We start from the raw sequence: 27,907 nt of genomic DNA, 5'->3' as shown, positions 1-27,907 counted from the left end.
TGTATCCTTCCACTTCAACAAAATGGCCCTCCTAGCTATCAATGTAACAAATGCAATAACATGTTGGTCAGACACAGAGATACCACAGATATTTTGAGGAATTATTCCAAAAAGCACAGTTAATTTGTTAGGTTGTGAATTAATTTTAAGTGCTTTAGAAATTGTCGAAAAAACTGACTTCCAGAACTGCTCCAGTATAGAACAGGACCAAAACATGTGTGTCAGTGTAGCTGTCTCAGTTTTACATCTATCACAATAACTATCAACATTAGGGAATATTTTAGACAATCTCTCCTTCGTCAAATGGTAAAGATGTACAATTTTAAATTGAATCAGTGAATGACTAGCACAATCGAAGAAGAGTTAACCAGCTTCAGGATCCGCGTCCAATCCTCCATCATAAAAGTCAAATTGAGTTCCTTTTCCCAATCTTGTTTAATCTAAAATAAAGGACGCTTATCCCATTGTAATAATAAATTACAAATTTTTCCAATAGAACCCTTGATCAAAGGGTTCATACTCATAATAGTATCTAACAGGTCAGCATCCAATATGTAAGGAAAATTACTTAAATATTTTTGTAAGAAATGTCTAACTTGAAGGTATTGTAAAAAGTGTGAGTATGAAAGAGAATATTTATCAACTAATTGTTCAAAAGACATCAATCTATCTTCTTTAAATAAATCCAAAAAATAATTAATACCTATTTTTCCAAAGTTAAAAAAAATGGATCACTCAAAGGAAGCTTAAAAAAGTAATTTCGATAAATTAAACTACAAAGTTTAAATTTTTTAAGATTAAAAAAATTGCGGAACTGGAGCCAAATTTGTAGAGTGCTTAATCACAGGGTATAGGTTTAAATTAGTAACTTTAGCTAATTGTATAGGTAAAGCAACTCCCAATAACAAGGTTAAATAAAACTGTTTCACAGCTTTCAATTCCAGGTCTACCCAAATTGGCTGTTTGTTCTTATCAACCCAATATAACCAAAAGGACATGTATCGCACATTAACAGCCCAATAATACATTCTTAGATTAGGCAAAGCCATATTGTCAATACTAAGCATAAAGTCATTGCTATTCATTTTGTGTAAAGCCATAGAACAATTATTGCGGTTCTTTCAGATAACCACTCTTTTATATTATACATTAATATGCAAGGAATGGAGGTTTTTCTTTCCACACCCAGAGGTTGTTGGAGATTGGAATGCATTGTCTGAAGGTGGTGCAGGAAGAGACATTTAAGTAGTACCAATATAGGAATGCTTAATAGGGATATAGGCCAAACATGGGTAAATGGTAACATCTTATGTAGACAACTTGCTTGCTGTGGGGAGGTTGGGTCAAAGAGCCTATTTCCATGTTGTATAACTCTATGACTGTAGTATAGATTTGAGAGACACTGTCTATCTTGGAGATATCTGTAATCATGGCTGAATCAAAAGGTGAAATTTGGAATTTTAGATGGAATTTGTGTGAATGATTAGGGTCGAGACATTAATTGAAGAAAGAGAGAGTTTGTGTGTTTTACAGATTGCTGACTGAAGCCCAGGAGAACAGAAAGCAAAGAGGCATCTGGTTCTAATGAAAATTCATCAGTCTGAAACGTTAACTCAGTTTCTCTCTCCATGGGTGCTGCCTGACCTGCTGGATAGTTAGAGAAGTTTGTGTGAATTGTTATTTTTTTTAAAGTCAGTATTTAATGTACTAAGCTAAGACTCGTCTAGCGGTTCAAGGTGACAGAACGGGGAAACACCTAGTTTATTGGCCAATATCCCCTTTCAGTCAATACCTGCAAGATAATGACTTGATGTTTGTGGGATCTTGCTACATGCAAGGCACTTACCTGGCATACCAGCTGCAACTGCACAGAATTCATTGGAAATTAATCACAGCTTCTGAGGACCTTGTTTACCAGGTAAGGATGTATGCACTATTGGGTTAATTAGTGATTCCCTCTGCAGTTTGACCTTCACTGGCCAAGCTGATAGATGAACACGATGAGTGGGATGCTGGCATCTGACTCAGTGAAAGGTCTTTGTACCTGACAGGGAAGCGGGTAGAAGGGCGATGTTAATGGAGATGGACTGAACAGATGGCAGTTCCACCTCAGCTCCTCAGGCATTGCTGTTACAACAGACAAAACAGTAAATGTCACTCCTGAGACCAGAACAACTTAGCAACAACCTGATGTAAAACCAACACTGTAATTCTAATGAGGTTGATACCCATAATATATCTCCTGATTGGGTTATAAAATTTAATCAGTCTCTGTGGATAAATCATCCTTCTTAAAAATCTTGGTTCTATCCTGCAATGTACGCTCCGTGGTGCAACAATGATTTTCTGTCATCCAAAAGAACTGCTTTTGGTCTTTTGTCCTCCCTCTCTTCTCTCATTTTCCATTCCCTATTCTGGCTCCCTCCTTACCCCTTCTCTTCTCCTCACCTGCCCATCACCTCCCCATGGTGTGCTTCCTCCTTTCCCTTTTCCCATCGTCCACTCGCCTCCTATCAGATTCCTCCTTCTTCAGCCCTTTATCTCCTCCACCTATCACCTCCCAGCTTCTTACTTCATTCCATCCCCACCCACCCAGCTTCTCCCTCACCTGGTCCATCTGCCAGATTGTCCTCCTCCTCCTCTCCCACCTTCTTGTTCTGGCATCTTTTCCTTTCCTTTCCTTTCCAGTCCTGATGAAGGGTCTTGGCCCAAAACATCGACAGTTTTTTGGCTTCTATAGATGCTGCCTCATCTGCTGAATTCCTCCAGTATCTTGTGTGTTGCTTCTGAATTTCAACATCTGGAGAATTTTAAGTGTTGTTGTATCCATGCAGGCAATGATTTTTAAAAATGCTTAATTCTGTCAGTGCAGTAAAGTCTAGCTGTATCCTAATAATCATTGCTGGAAATGCAAGAGATTGCAGATGTTGAAATCAGGAGCAACACATGACCTGGCAGGATATAAGGGCACAGCCTCAGAATAGAGGGACATCCCTTTAAGAACTGAAATGGGGAGGAATTTCTTCAGCCAGAGAGTGGTGAATCTGGAGTTTATTGCCAAAGATGGCTGCGGAAGCTCTCTCATAGGATGTGTTCAAGATTGTTATTTCCTGCACAGAAGTGTAAAGGAGAACAAAATAATTGTTACTCCAGATCTGATGCAGTACGAAAGCAAAGAAGATACAGAACGCATAATAATAATCAAAACACACATAGCTTATATACATAGATTTGAAGCAGAATTTCAAAGTCAAAGTAAATTTATTATCAAAGTACATATATGTCACCATATACAACCCTGAGATTCATTCTCTTGCAGGCATTTGCAGGAAATATAAAGAAATACAATAAAATCCATGACTATTTATAAAGATTGACAAACAACCAATGTGCAAAAGAAATCAGCCACAATTGAATGATGTAGTAGACTCAATGGGCTGAATGGCCAAACTCTGCTCCTACAGTGCCTTGAAAAAGTACTCAGCCCCCACACCCATTTTCATATTTTACTGTCTCGTTTTGAAAATTTAAATGTATTAAAATAGGATTTTTGAGCTGATCTACAAATCATTGTGCATCATGTCAAATCAAAAGAAAAAACCCAAAATCCATCAACAATTTACTAAACATTAAAAACCAAATTTAAGGGTGAAAAAGTATTCATCCCTTTTGTAATTACTGCATTAACTTTTCACAGGTGCAATATATTACCTTACCAACTCAGCCATTTGTTCGTGTAGAAAATTGGAGGATCACCGGTTTTCAATGAATATAGAAACATAGAAACATAGAAAATAGGTGCAGGAGTAGGCTATTCGGCCCTTCGAGCCTGCACCGCCATTTATTATGATCATGGCTGATCATCCAACTCAGAACCCCGCCCCAGCCTTCCCTCCATACCCCCTGACCCCTGTAGCCACAAGGGCCATATCTAACTCCCTCTTAAATATAGCCAATGAACTGGCCTCAACTGTTTCCCATGGCAGAGAATTCCACAGATTCACCACTCTCTGTGTGAAGAAGTTTTTCCTCATCTCGGTCCTAAAAGGCTTCCCCTCTATCCTCAAACTGTGGCCCCTCGTTCTGGACTTCCCCAACATCGGGAACAATCTTCCTGCATCTAGCCTGTCCAATCCCTTTAGGATTTTATACGTTTCAATCAGATCCCCCCTCAATCTTCTAAATTCCGAGTACAAGCCCAGTTCATCCAGTCTTTCTTCATATGAAAGTCCTGCCATCCCAGGAATCAATCTGGTGAGCCTTCTTTGTACTCCCTCTATGGCAAGAATGTCTTTCCTCAGATTAGGGGACCAAAACTGCACACAATACTCCAGGTGTGGTCTCACCAAGGCCTTGTACAACTGCAGTAGTACCTCCCTGCTCCTGTACTCGAATCCTCTCGCTATAAATGCCAGCATACCATTCGCCTTTTTCACCGCCTGCTGTACCTGCATGCCCACTTTCAATGACTGGTGTATAATGACACCCAGGTCTTGTTGCACCTCCCCTTTTCCTAATCGGCCACCATTCAAATAATAATCTGTTTCCTATTTTTGCCACCAAAGTGGATAACTTCACATTTATCCACATTAAATTGCATCTGCCATGAATTTGCCCACTCACCCAACCTATCCAAGTCACCCTGCATCCTCTTAGCATCCTCCTCACAGCTAACACTGCCACCCAGCTTCATGTCATCCGCAAACTTGGAGATGCTGCATTTAATTCCCTCATCCAAGTCATTAATATATATTGTAAACAACTGGGGTCCCAGCACTGAGCCTTGCGGTACCCCACTAGTCACCGCCTGCCATTCTGAAAAGGTCCCGTTTATTCCCACTCTTTGCTTCCTGTCTGCTAACCAATTCTCCACCCACACCAATACCTTACCCCCAATACCGTGTGCTTTAAGTTTGCACACTAATCTCCTGTGTGGGACCTTGTCAAAAGCCTTTTGAAAGTCCAAATATACCACATCCACTGGTTCTCCCCTATCCACTCTACTAGTTACATCCTCAAAAAATTCTATGAGATTCGTCAGACATGATTTTCCTTTCACAAATCCATGCTGACTTTGTCCGATCATTTCACCGCTTTCCAAATGTGCTGTTATCACATCCTTGATAACTGACTCCAGCAGTTTCCCCACCACCGACGTTAGGCTAACCGGTCTATAATTCCCCGGTTTCTCTCTCCCTCCTTTTTTAAAAAGTGGGGTTACATTAGCCACCCTCCAATCCTCAGGAACTAGTCCAGAATCTAACGAGTTTTGAAAAATTATCACTAATGCATCCACTATTTCTTGGGCTACTTCCTTAAGCACTCTAGGATGCAGACCACCTGGCCCTGGGGATTTATCTGCCTTCAATCCCTTCAATTTACCTAACACCACTTCCCTACTAACATGTATTTCGCTCAGTTCCTCCGTCTCACTGGACCCTCTGTCCCTTACTATTTCTGGAAGATTATTTATGTCCTCCTTAGTAAAGACAGAACCAAAGTAATTATTCAATTGGTCTGCCATGTCCTTGTTCCCCATAATCAATTCACCTGTTTCTGTCTGCAGGGGACCTACATTTGTCTTTATCAGTCTTTTCCTTTTTACATATCTATAAAAGCTTTTACAGTCCGTTTTTATGTTCCCTGCCAGTTTTCTCTCATAATCTTTTTTCCCCTTCCTAATTAAGCCCTTTGTCCTCCTCTGCTGAACTCTGAATTTCTCCCAGTCCTCAGGTGAGCCACTTTCTCTGGCTAATTTGTATGCTTCTTCTTTGGAATTGATACTATCCCTAATTTCTCTTGTCAGCCACGGGTGCACTACCATATATATTAAACAATCTGGAGGAGGGGACTATGTGTAGTGTATCTAAGTTTGCTGATAACACAAAATTCAGTGGAAAAGTAAATTGTACAGAGGATATGGAGAGTCTGCAAAGTGATATAGGATATAGATTAAGTGAGTGGGCAAGGATCTGGCAGATGGCGTTCAATGTTGGTTAAAAAAATGGGAGATCAGATTATTATTTAAATGGTAAAAGATTGCAGCATGCTGCTGTTCAGAGGGACTTGGGAGTGCTTGTGTATGAATCACAAAAGGTTGGTTTGCAGGTACAGCGGGCTAGAGGGATTGAATTGAGGAGCAGGGAGGTCATGCTGCAACTGTACAGGGTACTGGTGAGGCCACACCTGGAGTGCTGTGTACAGTTCTGATCTCCATACTTGAGGAAGGAAATACTGGCTTTAGAGGCGGTGCGGAGGAGGTTCACCAGGTTGATTCCAGAGATGAGGGGGTTAGACTATGAGGAGAGATTGAGTCGCCTGGGACTGTACTCACTGGTGTTCAGAAGAAAGAGAGCAGATCTTATTAAACACACAAAATTATGAAAGGGATAAGATAGAGGCAGGAAAGTTGTTTCCACTGGTAGGTGAGAATAGAAGTAGGGGACATAGCCTCAAGATTCGGGAGAGTAGATTCAGGATGGAATGAAGATGAGGAGGAACTGCTTTTACCAGAGGGTGGTGAATCTGTGGAATTCTCTGTCCAATGAAGAAGTGGAGGCTACCTCAGTAAACATATTTAAAACAAGGTTGGATAGATGTTTGCGTAGTAGGGGAATTATGGGTTATGGGGGAAAAGCAGGTAGGTGAAGATGAGTCCATGGTCAGGTCAGCTTTACAAGGCTCCCTGGTCTTCTGCAGAAGGAAAACTGGGCAGCATCTCCGGGAGGAAAAGGATTGCAGGCTCCATCCTTCACTCCTCCCCCTTGCCCAGCTCTCCCATCCCCACTCACTAAACTACCCCCACTCGTCTTCCATTTTCCTTCTCTCCATCCCCTCCTCCCTCCACATAACCCTCAATTCTCTCCCCCACCCGCTCTGCCCTCTCCCCTCATAACCACCCCGTCACTCCTCCCTCCACCCATCACCCCTCCACCCCACCTGTCACCCCCTAACACTCAATTCTCTCCGCCTCCCCCCACCCATCACCCCTCCCCCATCCCCCACTCCTCCCATCACCCCTTCCCCTACCCCCTCCATACCTTCCCCCACCCTCTCCCCCACCCATCACCCCTCCTCCACCCCTCACCCCAACACTCAATTCTCCTCCCCTCCCCTCTCTCTCCCCCTCCCCCAGTCCCCCCACCTCCCCTCTCCCCTTCCCCCACTCCATTCCCCTCCCCCTCCCCACCTCCTCCCCTCTCCCCTCTCCCCTCCCCATCTCTCCTCCCCTCTCCCCTCCCCCTCTCTCTCCCCCACTCCATTCCCCTCCCCCTCCCCACCTCCTCCCCTCTCCCCACCTCCTCCCCTCTCCCCCTCTCCCCTCCCGTCTCTCCTCCCCAACCCCTCCCCCCACACCCCCACTCCCCCCAACCCCTCCCCCCACACCCCCACTCCCCCCAACCCCTCCCCCCACACCCCCACTCCCCCCAACCCCTCCCCCCAACCCCTCCCCCCACTCCCCCCAACCCCTCCCCCCACTCCCCCCAACCCCTCCCCCCAACCCCTCCCCCCACTCCCCCCAACCCCTCCCCCCACTCCCCCCAACCCCTCCCCCACTCCCTCCCCCCAACCCCTCCCCCCACTCCCCCCAACCCCTCCCCCCACTCCCCCCAACCCCTCCCCCCAACCCCTCCCCCCACTCCCCCCAACCCCTCCCCCCCCACTCCCCCCAACCCCTCCCCCCAACCCCTCCCCCCCACTCCCCCAACCCCTCCCCCCACTCCCCCCACTCCCCCCAACCCCTCCCCCACTCCCCCCAACCCCTCCCCCCACTCCCCCCAACCCCTCCCCCCACTCCCCCCAACCCCTCCCTCCACTCCCCCAACCCCTCCCTCCACTCCCCCAACCCCTCCCTCCACTCCCCAACACTTTAGCCTTTGCCCAACCAACCCACTACCCACCCACCCCGCCCCCACCCTATCCCCTACTTCCTTCCGCCCCCACCCTATCCCCTACTTCCTTCCGCCCCACCTACCCCCTTTCCACCCCCAGCCCCCCTTTCCACCCACTCCGCCCCCCAACACCCCTCCCGTTACCTGTGTCCTGCCCCCGCGGCGGCCGCCCCTGCGCAGTGCGAGCGACGCCGGAGCTGCTGAGTCTGAGTCTGTGTCTGCGCCTGCGCTCTGAATGCTGGGCTACAGCGCGCCTACAGTTTTGTTCCGTTCGGTTCCGGCCCGGGCTGCAAAGCAACCGAGCGCCGGTGGCGTCTCCACTTCCCCGTCGCTCCGCGCTCCGGCCTTTCACCGACTAGCTGCAGAAGGGGGAAAATTCCTGCTGATGAAGTCACCTGCCTCAAACTGACACTCCATCAATTTCAGTTTCAAACCATGGGTGGCTGAGGAGTCTCCCGACACCTTCATGGATCTGAGAAGGTGTGCAACTGCGAGCATAGCAAGATCCCAGCGTATCGCCCTGAAACAACCCTTATCGCAGTATCAATGTTGCAATGCATGTAATGTAGACATCGCGGATCCCAGGGAGGTCTGCGTGTGTGCGCGTTCCTCGGGCAAGGATACACTCTATCCAATGCACCAGAGTTACTTGCAAGTTGCATTCGTTTGCCACATCTCGGGCTCCGACTGAAGATTCTTCGCTCTGTGTCTGTTGACTATGGCTCTGGCCTTTGGTCTACTCGGCGGCACCTCTGCTACTTTCCAGGATGCCGGCTGGTTGATTCTCTTGCTGCTGTTCGCGGCCTCCATAGTGACAGTGTTGACTTGGCTGGTGCAGTATTCCTTCGGGATTTTACGGCGTTCCGGCCTGGCCGCTCTTCGGCACCGGCCTCCCGCAGCCCTGGGATTGTGGAGCTCACTCCTGCAGTTGGGCTGCTCCCGTGAAGATAGCGGCTCCACCTCGGGGCTCCGGCATCTGCTCAGGTCCCTCTCCTCCTTCAAGTCCTTCAGAGACAATTGGCAGAAGGCATGGATCAGGGCGCTGAACGACCAGGCTTGTCGTATTGGGGTAGGTTACCTTATTTCGTTTACTCCAATTTCTCTTCGATCTTATCAACACCAGCTTCCTTCTTCCACCCCGGTGCCCCTGCCGGAGCCGGTAGCAGCTCCCCCGGGCGCCTCTACTAGGTTCCTATATTGTGCTGTAGTTTTGCTGGGTCTTGTACACGTCGAACGCGGATCTCTGTGTGATTTTTGAATGTGGAGAATGTTGGGCATTTTATTTTAAAACAGTAAACTTACTGTGTGGCGCACCATTATCAAATGGAGCGTTGGACATTCCTGAGAAGAGAGGGTTGCACAGTTCACTGATAAATGTGTGCGGCGAATGGTGGGTGATCAAAATTTTCAAACATGCATATGTTTATAATCAACACAGAAAATTCTGGAAACATTCAGCAGGTCTGCAAACATCTCTGGAAAAAGAAACACGATCATTATCCCTGTTTCCAATTTTAAGTAAATCCAAACATTGGATTTAAATCCAGGACAGAAGGGAACCATACTATAGACTCAACAATTCAGATTTCTTTCTCATCTTCACTCCCCGTATCACAAGATCATCTTCCGTTTTTTCCTTAATCTTTCACCAAGGGTATCATCTTATTTAGTATACAGTGCAAAAACAGGCTCTTCCACCGAAATACCCCACACCATCCAATTATGTTTGTTAACCCATTAACCTGTGCGTCTTTAGAATATGGGAAAAACCAGAGCATCCGCAGGAAACCCACGCAGTGATGGGGAGAATATACAAACTCCTTACGGACAGTGGCAGAAATTGAACCCGGGTTGCTGGTACTGGTACTGTAAAGCGTTACGCTAATCACTCTGCTACCGTGGTGCCCCGCCCTTGGTAGACTGACAAATTCCACTTCTTTACTAATACACTGGTGTATGGATGGAATCTACAGTATCCAGCCTGAGGAGATGCCTGTTGCTGGGAATTTTTATTGTCACAGGTACCCAGATACAGTGAAAAGTGTGCCATCCAGACAGATCATTTCATAGTCTTGATGAAGGGTCTCGGCCTGAAACGTCAACTGCACCTCTTCCTAGAGATGCTGCCTGGCCTGCTGCGTTCACCAGCAACTTTTATGTGTGTTGCTTGAATTTCCAGCATCTGCAGAATTCCTGTTGTTTAGATCATTTCATACATTGTTGTAGTGCTGAGGAAAGAACAATACAGTAACAATGCAGAATCCAGTGTTCCAGTTACAGAGAGAGTTCAGTGCAGGCAGACAAATAAGGTGCAAGGGCTGCTCGTCCTTGAATGATCCCTGAATGCTCCCTTACAATTTTGCTCTCTGTTTGCCCTTGTTTAGTTTTTATATTTCTTATTGTAACTTATTTATGTATTGCACTATACTGCGAGTGGCCAAGTGGTTAAGGCGTCGGTCTAGTGATCTGAAGGTCGCTAGTTCGAGCCTCAGCCAAGGCAGCGTGTTTGTGTCCTTGAGCAAGGCACTTAACCACACATTGCTCTGCGACGACACCAGTGCCAAGCTGTATCGGCCCTAGTGCCCTTCCCTTGGACAACATTGGTGTCGTGGAGAGGGGAGACTTGCAGCATGGGCAACTGCCGGTCTTCCATACAACCTTGCTCAGGCCTGTGCCCTGGAAACCTTCCAAGGCACAAATCCATGGTCTCACGAGATGGATGCCTATATATACTGCTCCCAGAAAACAAATTTGACAATGTACATCTGTGATAACAAACCTGACTCTGAAGTTAGATTGAGAGATGAAAAGTTCATCTTTATCACGTAAGAGGCCTGTTCAAGAATGTCATGACTGCGGGATAGAAGCTGTCCTGAAGCCCGGTGGTGTGTGTTTCCAATCTTTCATATCATCATTCTGCTGGGGGAGGCGGGAATGGAGAATATCTCGGGTAGGTCATTGGTATTAAATCAAATCAGCAAGGACTGTGCTGTGGTCAGCCCAAAAGTGTCACCACACATCTGCTGCCAATGGAACTTGCTCACAACTCACTAACCCTAACCCGTACATCTTTGGAATGTGGTCTTGAGTGGTTGACAATATTGCCCTGGATTCCCGAGGCAGTGGGAATTGTAGTCAGCATGTGCTATTAGTGAAATATTGTGAGACATGATTATATGATGGTACTAATTGTGGGTTATGTCAAGTTCAAGTTTATGAATGCTTCAGGTAGCTAGGAATTACAGCTTTTATTCATAAGCTTTAAATTATCATGGGCAGAAATACTCAGGGTATAAATGCCATTAAAATCAGCTTTTAGCAGCAACAACGGTATATGACAAAGATAAGGTAACATACATTATGCATAGATGGCAAAAATAAAAATGACATGGGTCATGGGGAGAATGTACAGACAACGGAAGGAATTGAACCCTGATCTTACAGCTAGTGCTGTAAAGCACTGGACTATTTTGACCACCTTAGCACAGACTGGACTGTTGCTCCTTCCAAGTCAGTGAGATTTGGCCGCACCTTGTATGTACTTAGTGTTGGTAATGGCTCATCTGGTAACGTGGTCTGCCTATGCCTTTGGGTAACCAAAATTACCATTTTGATAATCAGTGACTGGCAGGACCCTAGTCCATAGCAACCTATTTTGAAAGATGAGAATGAGCCTGCTTCCAACTCATATTGGAAAGGTTTCATGTGTACTGCGCTTTTCCTGCAAGTAAAAGAGACTCCCCATGCATGATGCACACTCACTGGCTACATCCTCTATCTAATAAAGTGGCCACTGATTGTATGTTCATGGTCTTCTGCTGCTATAGCCCATCCACATTGAGGTTCGAAGCATTGTGCATTCAGAGATGCTCTTCTGCACACCACTGTTGTAACGTGTGATTATTTGAGTTACTGTCACCTTCCTATCAGCTTGAACCAGTCTGGCCATTCTCCTCTGACCTCTCTCATTAACAAGATACTTTTCCCCTCAGAACTGCTGCTCACCGGATGCTTTTTTTTCTCGCACCATTCTCTGTAAACTCTAGAGATTGTTGTGCATGAAAAGCCCAGGAGATCAGTTTCTGAGATACTCAAACTACCCTGTCTGGCATAAACAATCATTCCACAGTCAAAGTCACTTAGATTACATTTCTTTACTGTTCTGATGTTTGGTCTGAACAACAGCTGAAACTCTTGACCATGGTACTACAGAACTGCCCTTAAATAACTGGAATTAATAATCTTGGTTATAGCAAAGGTTTTATGCATTGAGTCGCTGCCGCATGGTTAGATATTTGCAAAAACAAGCAAGTATACCTAATAAAGTGGCCACTGAGGGTACATTCTGTACACTATTGTATATTTTGGTATAGTATGGAGAAAGTCTCAAGTAATTGCCCACCTCTCCTGATTTCTTCAGGATCACCTTCATGGCTACGTTGGTTCCTGAATCTGGGTTCATGTAGGGAAACTTCTTTATTGGCCCTACTTCAGGAGAATTGAGAGGCTTGTTTGTATCATTGAATATCTAGAGTAGGTTCAAGTTTATCCTGGCTGCTTGACTTAAAAAAAATATCAAGCTGAATGAGTCAGTCGATTGGAGTTCTGCTCTGTATTTACTTGAATCACATCCAGACTGATGGGTGAATAATTATTATAGTTGGAAGCCTTTTCATTATTGTGAGGATCAGCATTGCAGAACTGTCCTTAAATGAACTAGAATAAATAATCTTGGTTATAGCATAACCTGGGGAATTTAACGTTACTATTGCATTATTTTCTGGGGTTAAAATGAGGTTCCTGTCCTCGATTGCTTCTTGGCCTACACATACTTTGCAATGAGCACTGGAAAAGGAACTAGTACTCATACTTTTGATGCATTATTTCGCAGGTTGAGGGGGAGGAGATGTTGGTAATGAAGTAACACTCTTAAATGTTGCTCTTGGTGATATCAGCGAAAGATCATAGTGCATAAAGCTGACATTTCCGATTTCAGATTCGTTTTATTTATCATGCGTACAGTGTAATATGTCATTTGTGTTAACGACCAATGCGACCTAAGGATGAGTTGGGGGCAGCCCACAACTGACATCACATATTCTGGTGCCAATATACCATACCCACAATGCCCGGCAGAGCAACTCATAACACAACAAGCAACAAAACAAGCCCCTTTCCTCCCTCCCACTCATATACACAGTCCTCCAATTCTAAAACTGGCTGTTTTCTGCCTTCAGCCTCCACCTCCAGTGGACTTATGGATTTGAAGACATTGAGCTTTGGCCTTCCCAGTGAACTCCCTGTCAGTAATTCCAAAGAGCCAAGTATTACCGTAATTAATTTCAGTCAGTAATGCCACAGGACATGCAGATTATCAGGAAGTTACCACTGTGAAAGAGAAAGGAAAGTGGATTTTGACCACTTGAGTCACCATTAGCAGATCTCCGTTCAGTTATCAAGGCCTAAGGTTTGCTATTTCACCTCTAAAATGCTCCTCTTTTCTTCCCCTCCCCCCCACCACCATGATGGTTCTGAACAATTGCTTCATTGACCAGCTGTTTGCCATCTATCCTTGACACTGGGAAACACTTCTTTGAGATACAATGAATCAACCTTTATGCCAAGGATTATAAGTACCAGGCCATTCAGCCCATTGAGCCTGCTCTACTTTTCAATCATGGCTGATTTATTTTTCCTCTCAACCCTATTCTCCTGCCTTCTCTGCATAACCTTTAATGCCCTGACTAATCAAGATCCTATCAACCTTCACTTTAAATATATCTAACTATTTGTCATTTACCCTAATACTTTCCTACATTGCTTGATGGCAATTTTATTAGGAAATGCTTCTCTGAGGTACAATAGGTCGACTTTGATGCCAAGGATCACAAGACTATAAGCCACAGGAGCAGAATTAGATCATTTGGCCTGTCAAGTCTGCTCTGCCATTCCATCATGACTGATTTATTATCCCTCCCAACCGAATTCTCTTGCCTTCTCCCCATAATCTTTGATGCAATTACTAATTAAGAACCTATCAGCCTCTCCTTTAAGTATACCCAATGTCTTGGCCTCCACAGACATTTGTGGTAATGAATTCCACAGATTCACCATCCAATGGTTAAGGAAATTCTTTTTCTCTGTTCTAAGGGGGGGGGGTGTTATACCTTCTGGTCTTGGATGCTATATAAGTAGAAGTTGTTGGTCAGGTGATTGGGCACCAGTTCAAGTCATTTTTAGAGAGATTAAAGAGATTCACAGAAATAAATTTGAGTTTAAGGTGTTGAGCAAGATTAAAATCAACAAGGAGGAGAGTGGAAGACGAAGGGGTATTTAGCGCTGTCAGCCTGCATTTGACCGGTCTACCTCTCACTGCTGCCTGCAGTGGATGCAGGAATCTTGGGTCCCACACGACAAGGTTCGATTGCCTCGGTGGCTTCTGGCTGTGGACTCACTTTTGGGGACTCTGCAGTTCAATGTTTAATGTTCTGTATATTATTTGCTTACTTTTTGTACTTTGTGCGATTCCTTTTTTTCATGCTCTGTGTTTTTAATGGTCTTTGTTGTATGGGGCTTTCTTTAAATGGGTTCTATGATGTTTCTTTGTTTCGAGACTGCCTGTGGGAAGACGAATCTGAGGGTTGTATGCTGTATTCATATTGATAATGTACTTTGAAATGGTTAAACTGTGATCAAGTGTAGCGTAATCTAAGCTGGCAATCCCTTTAGAAGGATGAATGGATAACTTGATTGGTGTGTTTGAAATGATCGTGACTTGACAAGGTGATTGGTGGTGCAGCTTCACAGGAGCCCAGCAAAGAACTAGAGCAGCACACACAAAATGCTGGAGGAACCCAGTAAGTCAGGGAGCATCTGGAAGGGACTTCAGCCTGAATCATCTCCTCTATGGATGCTGCCTGAGCTGCTCAGTTTCTCCAGCATTACCTGTGTGTGCCCTGGTTTCTCAGCATCTGTAGAATGTACCATGTTTGTCTAGTTTGTTCTTATAGGTCTTTGACTTATTGATAGTGCTAAGCTTTTTTCAAGCATTTGCCAAATCTCTTGTGTTTAGAATTTAAGCAAGACTGGACAGGAGTGAATTACGGAAACAATTTTTTACACGGTAAAAATACACCCCCATGGAGAGGGATTTATCAAGGGTCTACTGAAACTTTGGTAAATTCTAAAGGATGGTAAATAGTCATAGATCAGCCTGGATCTAATTGAAGGGCTGAGCCAGCTTGAGGAACTGAAGAGTCTGCTCCTGCTCCTCTGTTACACAGTATGTTTAACTAAGCATACGAACTGGTTCATTAATGAAGCTGTGTTAATGATGCAGTTCTTTTGGGTATTGCAATTTGGGTCACTTAGAATGCAGCTTCATTTCCGCTGCTACATTTAAAAATAAAACTTACTTCAGGTGTGTGAATTATGTGCAGGAAAATGAAAGTGGAATGTTAACAGCAATGAATATTCATTTAATGATCTAATTGGTGAAATCTGCTTTAACACTTGCTATACAAGTGTTACAGACTCTCACTTTCAATGTGTGGTGATGTCTTCCAGTAAAGGCACTGGGTTGTTTTATGGAAATGTGATTCAATGAGGGGCAGTTAACATTGGGAGTGTCTTCGACCAGAGCCTAAACACCAGGTCCTGGCTTAGTTAGTCCACAGGTCCTGGCATTGAGCCACTTTGGATCATGTTGTGGAAGTTGCAATAAAATAAGTGTTAACATAATGTCCAGGTTAGGATAGATTGCAGACAGAATGCAGAGAGCCCAGCCAAGCAAAGTCTTTGATGAGCATAACCTCCCTTTGAACATGCATAGTTTACCAAATGGTCATTATCCATAACTGCTAGACAATTCTGTATAAAAATGGCATTAATCTGTCCAGAATTCAGAACAGTGTGGGTGACAGGAGCCATGCTGTTTTCATTGTGCACGAATAAAATAAAGTACATTTGAGTTGGAAGTGTGCATGTGTTCTGGGTCTAGCTAACTGGTGATGGCAAGGTCAATATATTGGATTGGTTTTGGCATTCTGGGCAGTCAGTGTTAGAGGTGGTGGCCGTGTCAGACTGATCCTCCCTATGGATAAAAACTTGCTCTTGGGTGTGAGCATAACTTTCAGGGGATGATTACAAAATCGACTCTCTGTTAGCATACGGGAATGATACCTCAAAGTTCAAAGTAAATTTATTATCAAAGAACATATTTGTCACCAGATGCCACCCTGAAATTCATTTTCTTGCTGGCCTTCATAGCAGAACAAAGGAATACAATGGAATCAATGAAAAACTACACGCAAAGACTGACATCCATTTCTGCTGGAAACTTGTTTCACACTCACACCACCCTCTGAATTAAAGAATTTCACCTTTCACCCTTAACTTGTGACTTCTTGTTCTAGTTTCACCCAACCTCAGTGGGGAAAAAACCTATTTATACCCCTCATAATTTATAATAAAATATAAAGAGTAGGCATCACAAAATTATTGGATTGGCTTAAAAAAACATGGTGTCCTTGGGGAAGGAAGTTGGCAATACTACACTGATGTTATCTATATGTAACTCCTAACCTATAGTGATGTACTTGACTCTTCTCTCTGAAGTGACATTGCAACCCATTCAGGTCAGGAACAGATAAAATTAGCCACCATGTGTTTACAATTGTGATAATTTGAAAGAAATATTTTTTAAAAATTTTGTCAGGTTTTCCCACTCTTGCTAATACAATGTCAAATGTGTTTGACATTGTTAGGATCAGAGGTTAAGCTGCCTACTGATTGACAATTGATCGTGTTGTCAGGAAACATGTTAATACACAAACTGCTGGAAGTTGTAACTCTCAGAAAGGCAGTATCATGTCCAGTTACAAAAACTCACTGCTATAATAAAAAAATATATACAAGAGTCTGCAGCATGCACCACCAGATACAACGACACCTACCCTGCTGTTATAAGACAAACTGAATGGTTCTCTCATAACAAGATGGACTGTTGACCTCACAATCTGCCTCATTATGATTTTGCACGTTGCTATCTACCTGCAACGCACACTCTGTGTGGCTGTTACACTCTATTCTACATTCAGTCATTGTTTTACCTAGTTCTACCTCAATGCTCTGTGTAATGATTTGATCCGTATGGACAATATGCAAGAGAAGCTTTTCACTGTATCTTAGTACATGTCACAATAATAAACCAATTCCAATAAACAGCCAAAATGTGGCAAATTCTTGCAACAAATGAGATTCTTTTATTCTTTGGCCCATGAAGAGAATGGATCGGTGTGATTGCAATGGTCTTTCTGAACAGTGAACCAAATCTAAATGTTAAATATAAAACTAATGTACCTTAGTATTTTGTTAAAGTTGTCTTTGTTTATGTTTAATGACACATTGGGGTTGGCCTAGGGTCTGCTGGCAAATAAATCCAGGAATTCTATAACTCAAAAAGAGTTGATGATGAAAAAAGTTGGTGGGGGGAAAAAAAACTAACTTGGATTTTCTACAATGTCAAAGGAAAGTGTTTACACAGAGTGGTGGGTGTGTAGAATGTGGTTCCTGGGTTGACAGCAGAGGCAGCATTATAGACATTTAAGAGATTAAGAGATAGGCACGTGGATGACAGAAAAGTGGAGGGCTTTATGGGAGGGAAGGATTAGATTGATCTCAGAGTAGGTTGAAAATCAGCACAACGTCATGTGCTGAAGGGCCTGTACTGTGCTGTAGTGTTCAATGTTCTACCCTGCTAAACCTGCCGCCTGGCTTCTTGATCCACTGTACAATTGTACAATGTCATGACTTCTCACGGAATGAATATTTCTTAAGAGGTGTGATCATCGACAGACCTAACACAAATCAAAAACGTTTTATGGAAGAGCTCGGGAATAATTTCAGTGTGACAACACTCTGACTGGGTTGTTGAGGGATGCTTCATTGATACCACGTACAGCGCTATGCTCTCAGCTGTGCATTCTGTTGCTTGGCAACCTGCATCTGCAAAATACATGCAGGTCGTGGCAGTGGTGTGGGGGATGGTGAGCTGCCTGCCATCTTGTAAAATCTAATCTTTAATCATTTTATGACATCCTGCATATAAGGGTGGAGTTCCTATATTATGTGGGTTCAAATCTTTGATTCACACCGTGGTTAAATATTAAACACCAGAGAACAGCCAAAAGGTTTCAATAGTTTGAAAATCGTCTCCTCACTGCTCTATAGAACGAGCTTTGGGTGTAACCAGACACCACGTGATTAGCTGCAGGCCCTGGTAACAGCAGCTTACAAGTGGATAAAAAGCAAAATACTGGTCAGGCAGCATCCGTGAGGGGAAATGGATAATCAATATTTTAGGTTGAGACTCTTCATCTGGACTGTATTTAAGTCTCATGCAACCCTTCCAGGTAGAAGCTTTCTGCGAATTATGAAACCGGAAGCTGACTTCACCCTTTCCACTCACCTCTTTACACTGGTTATCTCCCTTCCATCTTGGTGCAGCACAATAGCACAGTGGTTGGTATAATGCTTTACAGTGACAGTAAACAGAAGATTCGGATTCAATCGCTGCCACTGTCTGTAAGGAGTTTGTATGTTCTGTCTGTGACTATGTGGGTTTCCTCCCACATGCAGGTTAGGGTTAGTGAGTTGTGGGCACGTTGTGTTGGCATCAGAAGCGTGTCCTCAACTGTGCTGGTCATCGCCACAAACGATGCATTTGTGTATGTTTCGGTGTTTCGATGTCCATGTGACAAAGCTAATCTTAATCTTTCAGTCCAGATGAAAGGTCTTGATCTGAAACATGGACTGTTCATTTACCTTCGCAGATACTGCATGACCCACTAAATTCCTCCATTTTGTTGTTGCATCTGCCGTCTCTTGGTGTTTCCTTTTTGTTTGTGAATGAAGTTCCCAAAGTGTTCCTATCTTTCAGAATTGGAAGGAAATTGGGGCTGGAGATGTGATGATTGAACACTTGGTCATGGAAGTGGCCTGTAAAAGATTTATTGGAGCTTATGAGAATGGGATTTGACAGAGTGTGGACCCAGGCAGCTGGTGTGAGTGGAGTGAAGCAGCCATAGGTATGATGATCACTTGGACAGGCATGTGTTGACAGAGTTATTGGCAGAAAACTGCACTTCTAACTGCATTTTATGAAGATTTATTTGTCACACATACATTGAAGCAGCAAAACATGCAGGCAAATGCATCAGTTGCATCAAGGACCAACAAGGTCTGAGGATGAGACTTGCAGCACCAACGTAGCATGCCCACAACTCGATGAAAAAAATGGTCGGGGTCTCTCTCCCCTTCATTCAAGGCATATATCAGACGGGTTGCACACGCAGGGCTTCAAGCATTGTCAAGGACCCCTCCCATCCTTCCCACAATCTCTGACCTCCTACCATCAGGCAGAGGATACTGCAGAACAAGAACCACAACTGTCAGGCTGGGCAACAGCTTCTGCCAGGCTGTTAGATGCAAACCCTGCTGCCATCCAGTACACATGTACACCCTTGTCTGAATGCCCTGCCCCACTCCCCAACTCGAAGACACACTCACATCCTGCACTGGTCACGTTTCATCTCATATTGCTGCTGTTTCACATATCTATCTATCGGACTGTTTGTTTTATTATGATAGCGTCAGTAATATTACACTGTCTTACAGAAACATGTCCCTCACACTTTCAATCTTCAGACCATGCCCCTCAGGAGCTTGTGCTGATATTATTTTGTGACTGTATGTGCTGGATCGTAACTCTATGTGCTGTGTGTGACTGTATGTATTGTGTTTTGTACCTTGGTCCCAGAGCAACTATGTTTCATTTTGCTATATATTTGTGTATGGTTGAATGACAATAAACTTGAACTTACTAACCATTGGAATGTGGGAGGAAACTGGATCAGCTTGAGGAAACCCAGACTGTCACAGGGTGAATGTACAAGCTCCTTAAACACTGGTGGAAATTGATCCCTGAACACTAGTGATGTAAGTGTTATGTTAATTGCGATGCTACCGTGCCACACCTAGTGGGGTGAATGGCAGCCTGATAAACTCAGAACCCCTGGTGAGATCAGTTCGTTCACCTGTTGAGCTTGCTTTTACCCTCTCTGACTTTTAGATCCAATAAGGAACGGGGAAAAAAACCCAGTAAGGTCAGTAGCAAATAATGAAAGATCCCCTGAGAATTTGCAGATGCTGGAAATCCAGAGCAACACACACAAAATGCTGGAGAAACTCAGCAGGTCAGGCAGCATCTATGGAAAAGAATAAAGAGTTGATGTTTCAGGCTGAAACGTTTCATCATTGATTATGGGGAGCAAGGACATGGCAGACCAATTGAATAACTACTTTGGTTCTGTCTTCACTAAGAAGGACATAAATAATTTTCCAGAAATAGTAAGGGACAGAGGGTCCAGTGAGATGGAGGAACTGAGCGAAATACATGTTAGTAGGGAAGTGGTGTTAGGTAAATTGAAGGGATTGAAAGCAGATAAATCCCCAGGGCCAGATGGTCTGCATCCTAGAGTGCTTAAGGAAGTAGCCCAAGAAATAGTGGATGCATTAGTGATACTTTTTCAAAACTCTTTAGATTCTGGATTAGTTCCTGAGAATTGGAGGGTGGCTAATGTAACCCCACTTTTTAAAAAAGGAGGGAGAGAGAAACCGGGGAATTATAGACCGGTTAGCCTAACGTCGGTGGTGGGGAAACTGCTGGAGTCAGTTATCAAAGATGTGATAACAGCACATTTGGAGAGCAGTGAAATGATCGGACAAAGTCAGCATGGATTTGTGAAAGGAAAATCATGTCTGACGAATCTCATAGAATTTTTTGAGGATGTAACTAGTAGAGTGGATAGGGGAGAACCAGTGGATGTGGTATATTTGGATTTTCAAAAGGCTTTTGACAAGGTCCCACACAGGAGATTAGTGTGCAAACTTAAAGCACACGGTATTGGGGGTAAGGTATTGATGTGGATGGAGAATTGATTAGCAGACAGGAAGCAAAGAGTGGGAATAAACAGGACCTTTTCAGAATGGCAGGCAGTGACTAGTGGGGTACCGCAAGGCTCAGTGCTGGGACCCCAGTTGTTTACAATATATATTAATGACTTGGATGAGGGAATTAAATGCAGCATCTCCAAGTTTGCGGATGACACGAAGCTGGGTGGCAGTGTTAGCTGTGAGGAGGATGGAAGGTGACTTGGATAGGTTGGGTGAGTGGGCAAATTCATGGCAGATGCAATTTAATGTGGATAAATGTGAAGTTATCCACTTTAGTGGCAAAAATAGGAAAACAGATTATTACCTGAATGGTGGCCGATTAGGAAAAGGGGAGGTGCAACGAGACCTGGGTGTCATTATACACCAGTCATTGAAAGTGGGCATGCAGGTACAGCAGGCGGTGAAAAAGGCGAATGGTATGCCGGCATTTATAGCAAGAGGATTCAAGTACAGGAGCAGGGAGGTACTACTGCAGTTGTACAAGGCCTTGGTGAGACCACACCTGGAGTATTGTGTGCAGTTTTGGTCCCCTAATCTGAGGAAAGACATTCTTGCCATAGAGGGAGTACAAAGAAGGTTCACCAGATTGATTCCTGGGATGGCAGGACTTTCATATGAAGAAAGACTGGATGAACTAGGCTTGTACTCGTTGGAATTTAGAAGATTGAGGGGGGATCTGATTGAAGTGTATAAAATCCTAAAGGGATTGGACAGGCTAGATGCAGGAAGATTGTTCCCGATGTTGGGGAAGTCCAGAACGAGGAGTCACGGTTTGAAGATAAAGGCGAAGCATTTTAGGACCAAGATTAGGAAAAACTTCTTCACACAGAGAGTGGTGAATCTGTGGAATTCTCTGCCACAGGAAACAGTTGAGGCCAGTTCATTGGCTATATTTAAGAGGGAGTTAGATATGGCCCTTGTGGCTACGGGGATCAGGGGGTATGGAGGGAAGGCTGGTGCAGGGTTCTGAGTTGGATGATCAGCCATGATCATAATAAATGGTGGTGCAGGCTTGAAGGGCCGAATGGCCTACTCCTGCACCTATTTTCTATGGTTCTATCAGGACTGGTCTCGGCCTGAAAAATTGACAGATTATTCTCCTCCATAGATACTGCCTGACTTGCTGAATTCCTTCAGCAGTTTGTGAGATTATTTTAATTTACTGAGTCACTTGCTCATTATCCTGTCCATACATGTATGTCAGAACTTTCCTGTACAATTTCAGCTTGCTTCCTTCTTATCAGCATTCTTCTCTCCTCCTCTTCCACTGGAGCCTGGCAAGCTAACCATGAAGCTCTATCTCAGTTAGCAGCTACAGGTGGCTGTGGGTATTAAACCTGGCAGGAAGTTGAGGTGACATGCGAGGTTCCCAAAATAAAAGGATGTATCGGCCACATTTGCACCACCTCCGTGTACTTCCATATGCAGCAGGTTGCCCGTAAACAAACTTATACACTCAGTGGCCTCTTTATTAGGTACACCTGCTCATTAAACAACCATCAGCCAATCACATGGCAGCAACTCAATGCATAAAATCATGCAGACCTGGTCAAGAGGTTCAGTTGTTGTTCAGTTCAAACGTCAGAATGGGGAAGAAATATGAGCTAAATGACTTTGACTATGGAATGATTGTTTGTGCGAGATGGGGTGGTTTGAGTATCTCAGAAACTGCTGATCTCCTGGGATTTTCACACACAACCGTCTTTAGAGATTACAGAGAATGGTGCAAAAAAACCCAAAAAACATCCAGTGAGTGTCAGTTCTGTGGGTGAAAACACCCTGTTAATGAGAGAGGTCAGAGGAGAATGGCCAGACTGATTGATGGTGAGAGTAACTCAAATCACCACACGTTACAACAGTGGTGTGCAGAAGAGCATCTCTGAATGCACAACATGTCAAACCTTGAAGTGGATGGGCTACAGCAGCAGAAGACCATGAATGTACACTCAGTGGACACTTTATTAGGTACAGGAGGCATCTAATAAGGTGATCTCTGAGTGTAGTTCTCAGTGCTAGTGAAGTGTCAGAATGCTGTCACTGTACTTCCCCAATGGCACCCAACCTAGGTGTAGTGAGGGGCTAGTGGATCTAAAGATACTCAATAAAATGTGAAGGAAAAAGAGTTTGCTTCTCACTTGATAAACATATCTGCATTATGTGTGGTGCTAATGTTCACCATCCAGTGATTAAATGATTGTTGGATGGTTACACTGTTCTTTTGGCTGCTTTTCATTGCAAGTTGTTTATCTTTCACTTTCTATGGTGTCATCTCCCCTTGAATTTCTAGCCTTTACCCAAACTTTGAATCAAGTTTCCTCTGATTCTGCATGAATTCATGATCTTTATTCCATTGTGACTATCATTGAGATCTTTTTCTCCAACGAAGGTGCTATGCAAATACAGCTTCTATATACAGGTCTAGTGATCTAACCACCCAGATGGTGTATAAAAAAAGAAATATTAGCTTTATTTGTTGCGTGCACATCAAAACACGCAGTGAAATATGACGTTTGTGAGTATTGTGCTTTACAGCCTGCAAGTGTCACCACACTTCTGCCGCCAGCATAGCATGCTCACAACTCACTGACCCAAACGTCTTTAGGAATGTGGGAGGAAACCGGAGCACCCTGAGGAAACCCACATGGTCACGGGGAGAAAGTACAAACTCAGTTCAGGAACTGAAGCCTGATCAGCTGGTGCTGTAAAGCATTGCGTTAACCACTACGCTACCGTACTGCCCCAGTGGTACATCTGTCATGCACGTCTGTCTCATTTCTTGGTTGTTTGCAACATACCTTCAGCATTTCCAGCCCTTTGATTCTGGTTCATAATGAAAATAGGAAGGGTGTGTCTGTGTTAGGGGTCTGATACTCAAAAATTGTTAGCACATTTCTCAGAAACCATTCAAAGTTCTTACACAAAAAACAGATTAATCGGTAGTTTCACAGATGTTGAACCTTGTTTTGGATAAGGAGTTTAATTCTTTCCAGCACCAGACTATAGTAGACCTCTTCCTAACTCTGGTACTGTGGCATATCAGCTAGCGTAATACTTGGCAGCACCACTGTACGTTTCGAAGTTTGTGACAAATAAAGGTAAATCCATCCTCACAAGTTCGTTTCAAGTAACCTACTCCCCATCAATAATTCCACATTGCCTGACCAATAATGTGGCTTGGTGTGAAGGTCACTTTAAACCACTGGTTTACTGAAAGTGGACAACATTGGCATTTATTGTCCATCCCTGACTCTGCCTGAAGTGAGAGAGAGTATAGAGTCAATTGATTCAAAGGTCGACTGTGCTTTTCTCCAGAGATGCTGCCTGCTCTGCTGAGTTCCTCCAGCATTTTGTGCATGTAGCTTGGATTTCCAACACCTGCAGATTTTCTCTTGTTTGTGATTCAGCAATGATTCATTTGATAAGGTAGCACTTGGAGAATTGTGTTCAGTTTTAGTCACCCTGCTATCGGAAAAATGACATTAAACTGGAAAGAGTGCAAAGGAGATTCATGAGGTTGTTAACGAGACTGGGACTGAGTTAAGGAAAAAGGTTGAGCAAGTTGGGACTTTATTCACTGAAGGGGTGATCTTATAGAGGTGTATCAAATCATGAATACACACAGCCTTTTTCCCCAGAAAAGGGAATTGGAAGTATAGATCTAGGGTGAGAGGGAAGGCATTTAGTAGGGACCTGAGGGACAATGTTTTCACCCAAGAGGTAGTCTGTAGCTTGAATGAGTGGATTTAAAAGGACTTCAGTAGTATGTGGATAAGAAAGGTTGAGAGTGATGTGGGCCAAATGGGAACCCTGGTTGTCATGGACAGTTGGGTAAAAGGGCCTGTTTTCGTTATGAATGATGCTGACAGAGTCATCTATAGGTCTCAGGTATCGGCATGGCTGGATAAGGGATGGTAGATCAATATTTCTGGCCTTGGGTTATTAGTCTGCTATCTTGATCAAAATGCTGCCACAAATCATCCATGAAGTTCTTATATTAGTAGGTTTTGCTTCTATAAATGTAAGCCTGTCTGTGCTTTCCACTGAGGTCAGAAAGAGGCCCTTCAGACGATATGGTCCATGCTGAACTGTTAATCTGCTTAGTCTCATCTACCCACACCTTAACCGTAGTCCTCCGTGCCCCTCCCATCCATGTACTTATCCAATTTTCTTTTAAACATCGAAATCGAACCCGCATCCATAATTTGCGCTGGCAGCTTGTTCTACACTCTCACTATGCTCTGAGTGAAGAAGTTTCCCCTCATTCTCTTAAGCATTTCATGTTTCACCCTTAGCCCATGACCTCTAGTTGTAGTCCCACTCAACATCCATGGGAAAAAAGTGTGCTTGCATTTAAGGCAACACGCACAAAATGCTGGAGGAACTCAGCAGGTCAGGCAGCATCCATGGAAATGAATAAACATTTGACATTTAGGGCAAAAAACATTCATCTTTATTCCTTTCCATAGATGCTGCCTGAGCCGCTAAGTTCCTGTAGCTTTGGATTTCCAGCATCTGCAGAATCTCTTGTGTTTATGACTGCTTACATTTACCCTATCTATACCCCTCGTAATTTTGTATACCTCTATCAAATCTCCCGTGAATAAAGTCCTAACCTATTCAACCTATCCCTGTAACTCAGGTCTTGAAGTCCCAGCGATATCAGTATCACTCAGTGACATTCTGAAAGCTTTTTTGAAAATGTGGCTCTCCATTTCACCTGGTGAATTTGCTTTCTTGCACAGTTGTATTATGTGAATAAAATTGACAACAGTGAGTGATATTGCTGAACTCAATGAGGATTCAATGTCATTCCATCATAACTTCTGGGCTATGGTCACTTCTCCAAATCTTCCCTATACTCGGTTCTTGCTCCTGAAGGAATGGGGTAGTGAGTAGTGGAGCTGGCCTGAATGTTGAGTGGTCTACTTTCTTTCCTGTTTTCTCTATGCTTTGTGTTGTGGAAGCTGATTGATGCTTCCAAAGTTGAAAGCACTGAGAAATGCCTTATTGTCCAGCTTTATTAAAATAACAAAAAGATTAAAGATTAATTTTAGTTGTCACTTGTACATCAAAACCGTGAGATGTGTCACTTGTGTCAAATCAAATCAGCGGGAATTGTGTTGTGGTCAGCGCGCAAATGTCGTCACACCTCTGGCACCAATGTAGCATAGCCACAACTCACTAACCCTAACCACTCATCTTTGGAATGTGGAAGGAAACTGGAGCACCCGGAAGAAACCCATATAATCATGGGGAGAATATACAAACCCCTTACAGATAGTGTGGGAATTGAACCCCGATTGCACTAACGCTACTGTGCCATCCCTTCATGGAGCGTAGAAGGGACCCATTTTGTTTTGCCATCCTGACCCTCCAGAATTATTTGGGGGTTTGAAAAAGTATAACATTTAGCAAACTGATTTATGGGTGTATGTACCTTATAATGTATAGTGCTATATATATGTGGCTAGGACTTCTGCACAATACTGTGTGCAAGTACTTAGAGAGCATTTGTGAATGGTACACCAACAGCTTGAAGTATTAGGAGCCCGGGGTGATAAATCATCAGGATGACTAAAGTGTGTTGCACAACATTAAACATATTGATATGTGTGTGATTTAGCTTTTGTTGTGTTATGTCCTACAGTGCAGTAGTAAGCAGGCCCAGAGACAACACTGACTTGTCACTAAAAAGAGAAGTTATTTAACCCAAATCTGTCACAGCTGTTCGTGAGTAATTGTGAGATTAGAATTTCACTGGATAATTCTGTCATCCTTGTATAAGAGGGCTGCACCAGCCTCGTGACTGCTGTGGTTTCACAGAAGCTTTGTGGATCTTACACTGGTCTATGTTGACCTGTTTTACTGCAGTGGTTGGAAGCAGTGTCCCCAGAATAAAATTAACATCCATTTGTTGTGAACACCAACACCAGTTGTGCGGCTGGTGTGGAGGTTTCAATGCAAGTGGACGGCACACTTTAAAAACTCAGGCACTCAAGCTTTTTCCCCTGATTCAGCTTGCAGGTCTCGCCAGTGCAGTGGCCGTCTCTCAGGACTGCGGGCAGGCATTTTAGACACAAGTCACTCAGATTAATTTATCACATGTACATTGAAACACATAACCTAAGGATGTGCTGGGGGCAGCCCACATGTGTTGCCACACACACCAGTGCCACCATTGGGAGTATTTAATAGGTAGTGGGAGCTTATTACCATTACCATCCCCAGCTGTAACAATCTTAAGGAACCACAACAGGCAACAAAACAACAGCAAAGCAAAACAAGCCCCGTTCCTCCCAACGCACACACACAGCCCATAATATCATAAGACATAGGACCAGAATTAGCCCATTTGGCCCATCGAATCTGCTCCACCATTCCATCATGTCTGCTTTATTATCCCTCCCAATACTCATTCTCCTGCCTTCCGCCCATAACATTTAATGCCCTGACTAACCAAGGAACTCAACCTCCGCTTTAAAAATACGTATCCAATGACTTGGCATCCACAGCTGTCAGTGGAAATGAATTCCAAAGATTCACCACTCTCTGTCAAAAGAAATTCCATTAAGACTATAAAATATAGGAGCAGAACTAGGCTATTTGGCCCATCAAGTCTGCTCTGCCATTTCACCATGGCTGATCCATTTTCCTCTCAATCTCCTGCCTTCCCCTCCGCCCCCCTCCACCTGCCCTAACTAATCAAACTATCAACCTGTGCTTTAAATATAGATAAAGACTTGACCTCCGCAGCTGCCCGTGGTAACAAATTCCACAGATTCACCACTCTCTAGCTAAAAAAAAAACATCCGCATCTCTGTTCTAAAAGGATACCCCTCTATTTTGAGTCTGTGCCCACTGGTCTTAGACATTCCCACCATAGGAAACATTCTCTCCACATCTACTCTATCGAGGTCTTTCACCATTTGATAGGTTTCGATGAGGTCACCCCTCATTCTTCTGAATTCCAGTGAATTCAGGCCCAGAGCCATCAGACGTTC

The 27,907-nt window shown here is 43.9% G+C and overlaps 1 protein-coding gene across 2 annotated transcripts in view; it reads left to right on the top strand.

Moving 5' to 3' along the window:
* The first annotated feature begins 8,102 nt into the window (after positions 1-8,102).
* The window catches only part of c2cd2l (c2cd2 like), a 153,807-nt gene continuing 134,002 nt past the window's right edge, over positions 8,103-27,907 (top strand). Inside the window, exon 1 of one of the 2 annotated variants that reach the window (XM_063038283.1) lies at positions 8,103-8,961. In XM_063038283.1, coding sequence (XP_062894353.1) covers positions 8,611-8,961 — 351 coding nt within the window. In that variant the 5' untranslated portion in view covers positions 8,103-8,610. The remainder of the gene's footprint in view (positions 8,962-27,907) is intronic. The other variant, XM_063038282.1, reaches the window with a different exon arrangement.

This window comes from Mobula hypostoma, chromosome X2 (assembly GCF_963921235.1).
Source record: "Mobula hypostoma chromosome X2, sMobHyp1.1, whole genome shotgun sequence".
Taxonomy (NCBI): domain Eukaryota; kingdom Metazoa; phylum Chordata; class Chondrichthyes; order Myliobatiformes; family Myliobatidae; genus Mobula; species Mobula hypostoma.
The sequence above is the reverse complement of the archived record's forward strand: the minus strand, read 5'-3'. Positions and strand labels throughout refer to the sequence as shown.